The sequence below is a fragment of the Sinocyclocheilus grahami genome, unplaced genomic scaffold (genome assembly GCF_001515645.1).
Source record: "Sinocyclocheilus grahami isolate Dianchi unplaced genomic scaffold, SAMN03320097.WGS_v1.1 scaffold5054.1, whole genome shotgun sequence".
NCBI lineage: Eukaryota > Metazoa > Chordata > Actinopteri > Cypriniformes > Cyprinidae > Sinocyclocheilus > Sinocyclocheilus grahami.
In genome coordinates, this window is record NW_015509848.1 from 1 (window position 1) to 3121 (window position 3121).

At 45.0% G+C, this 3121-nt stretch overlaps 1 protein-coding gene across 1 annotated transcript in view; it reads right to left on the reverse strand.

Moving 5' to 3' along the window:
* Positions 1–85: 85 nt before the first annotated feature.
* Positions 86–3121, reverse strand: part of LOC107577078 (DNA replication licensing factor mcm7-like) — a gene marked incomplete at its 3' end in the record, with an annotated part of 11616 nt that continues 8580 nt past the window's right edge. Inside the window, exons 6-9 of the mRNA XM_016263192.1 lie at positions 2722–2861; positions 2439–2650; positions 1189–1454; positions 86–294 (exon numbers count right to left, since the gene is read on the reverse strand). Of these exons, the coding sequence (XP_016118678.1) occupies positions 86–294; positions 1189–1454; positions 2439–2650; positions 2722–2861 (827 nt within the window). The remainder of the gene's footprint in view (positions 295–1188; positions 1455–2438; positions 2651–2721; positions 2862–3121) is intronic.

The window sequence follows — 3121 nt, forward strand, 5'->3', positions numbered from 1 at the left end:
AGGTTTGGTGTTTGGCAATACTGTGCAAGTCATGCCAATAAAGCTCATTTGAGCGAGCGAGCGAGAGAGAGAGAGAGAAAGAGAGAGAGCGCGAGTGTGAGAGAAAGAGAGTGAGAGTGTCTCACCAGGGCAGTGGAGAGGCGCAGGATGGACAGCAGCGTTCGGGCCGAGGTGAACGTCGTGTCTTTACTGACTCGTGCCTCTTTCCTCATCTCTACATACGCGGCTGTGATGTAATCCGACAGAGCCTCAGGAACCACCGGCTGCTTCTGCTTACACTTACTGATGTAACGCCTGACAGAACCACAGACAGATGAATGAACATCAGGTGATCCAATCGGGTTCAACAACATCTGCAGTGTAAACTATCACTGATCATGCTGCACAGACAGACACTATTACAGCACAACAAAACTTTATAGCTCAAATTGAATGTGTTCCATAATTGAAATTTGCATCAACAATGATATTATCCTTTTAATTACTTTATTCCTTCACTGTTGTCCAGGATCTTTAACATTAATAGTTTGTGATTTCTCTGAATGCAGTGAAACAGCTGTTTTCAGTGCTGAACACTTAAATACTGACACATGCTTTATAATGTGGGCAAAAGAAAGGTCAAACAACAGAAAAAGAAAAACTAAAGCACAATCTAAGAGTTCACAGGAAAGAGACACATCCTGTCAACAGATGATTTTCTGTAAATCACAGGTCGAGTCAGGGTTGGGCCGATAGACGATGACAGACATCACAATGTTGAGCCGGCATCGAATTGAATTACATTCAAAACAGCTCAATGAACAATTTAAACAGTAAATATTTTATTGTGCAAAAAAAAAAGCCAAATGAATTATAGGCTAGATGTTTTACACAAGCTAAACAAAGCGTACAAAAACAGCAACAAAATGAGAAAATTTGACTAATAAATATATTACAATACAATTAAAATAGCCTAATAATAATTCAATTTAATATTTTAATCATCTGACGTCCGCATCGCTCTTAGGCACAGGTATACTTCACTTTCTGCACTCCGTTCCGTCTCGCTCTCAGCTGCCCTGAGTGCCGACAGACGAGCTTGAGACATGCGCTAACACCCCCCCACGCCCCGTCAACACCACATGATAACACCAGGTGTGAACAGCTGTGGCCTCAGACATGCTAGCGTAATGCGGTTAGCGTGTTTACCTCATGAGCTGCATGTGGATGGGGCTGAAGTGTGTCGGCGGCTGCTTGCAGTGCTGGTGCACGTATGTGATGTGCTGAGCCAGACGCAGGTCGTTGTCTGCATCGGGTTTGTCCTGAATGAGCCACAGCAGGTCGAAGCGCGACAGCAGCGCCGCCGGCAGCTGGATGTTCTGCTCGAGGGTTTTGCGAGGGTTGTAGCGGCCGTACGCCGGGTTCGCCGCCGCCAGGATCGAGCAGCGTGCATTCAGAGACGTCATGATGCCGGCCTGAGACAAAAACCACACAAACACGTGATGATGGGGTCAAAGGTTGCTAGGGTTGGGTATCGAATTCGGTACTTTTAAGGCTACCGACCGAATTGCGTCGGTACTACAGAGTACCGATTCACATTAAATCAATCAGTGCCAGATTTCGGTAGCTGAGAACGCATCTGGGCGCATACGCTACAGAGAGAGAAAGAGAGATCCTGTGACGTGAGGTCACCCCTGCAACTCGTTCAGACAACACACAGGGCAAGCCGAAATGTTCTGAAGTGTGGTTACATTTCTAAAGCCATACGGTTTCTGAGAAAACACGGACAGGATCACGGAGTCCATTCATAAAAACTTAATTTACTCTATAGCACGGAATGCCACAGAATTAGTCAATTTTGAATGAATCAAACGCGGTTTTGTTTACTACAGAAATACTGAAGCACGCATGACGCTCGCGGTGATTTTCAGCCTCAGCGTCTCACTATGTGACGGCATGAACAAAGACTTAATCTCCAGAGCTGCTGTGAGAGTCACTTCACGAGAATTTGACCGTTTCATGAGAAAACTAGCATCATCATACTGTATACACGCAGAAACTTCATGGCAACCTGTCAAAATAAAAGTGCGGTTTAACATGTAACAGAAATATATTACTCTTGTACAATAGGTCTTTGAATATTCAATTTTCTATCAAATTTAAATAAAACAATTAAACGATAAAAAAATAAACATTACAACCAGATTAATCAATTGTAGAAAAAAAAATGCAGTGAAAGAAAAAGAAAAAGTTTGTAGGGCCCTGTTGTTCAAAATGTTGAAATTGAGACTTTTGGACTTATTTTTTCACTGAAATAAATGTTTTTGTAATTACACGGAGTAAAGTACCGGAAAAAGTTACCGTTGGGTACCGGCACCGGAATTCAGGTACCGTACCGGTTAAAATGTGAGCGATACCCAACCCTAGAGGTCGCCCAGCCCGAGCGGATTGCACTGTACCTTGGCGATGGAGATGGTCTGCTGCTCCATGACCTCATGAATGGCCGTGCGGTCGGCGTCGGCCATCTTATCGAACTCGTCGATGCAGCACACGCCCAGATCAGCCAGCACCAGAGCGCCGCCCTCCAGCGTCATCTCACCCGTGACCGGGTCACGCATCACCGCCGCCGTCAACCCCACACCGGATGAGCCGCGGCCTGTCGTGTACTGACCTGCAACAGAGCGCCAGAGTTAGCCGCGGGACGCTAGCGGACGGAGGAGCGATGCTGCGGGCCACACTCACTGCGAGGAGCGAGACGGTCAATGTAGGACAGCAGCTGAGACTTGGCCACACCCGGATCTCCCATCAGACAGATGTTAATGTTCCCTACAAACACAGACGCATTGTCAAACAGCGCTTCATACAACAGACTGTCACAACAGCTTCACATTAATAAACAAACATCAGACAAATCCTAATTCTGCTGTACAGCAATAATTCCCCCTAGTACAGTGTTGATTCAATGCAGCTCTATATCAGTGTCAAAGTTATTATCGAGTCCAATGTATTTGTAAAGCTCTTTTCAAACACATGGTTTCAAAGCTGCTTTACAGAAAATCATACTGTCATATTTATAATGCTGTAGTGCTTTAATATAGAGTAAGTTGAGGATTGGGCGATATGATGATATATATATATATAT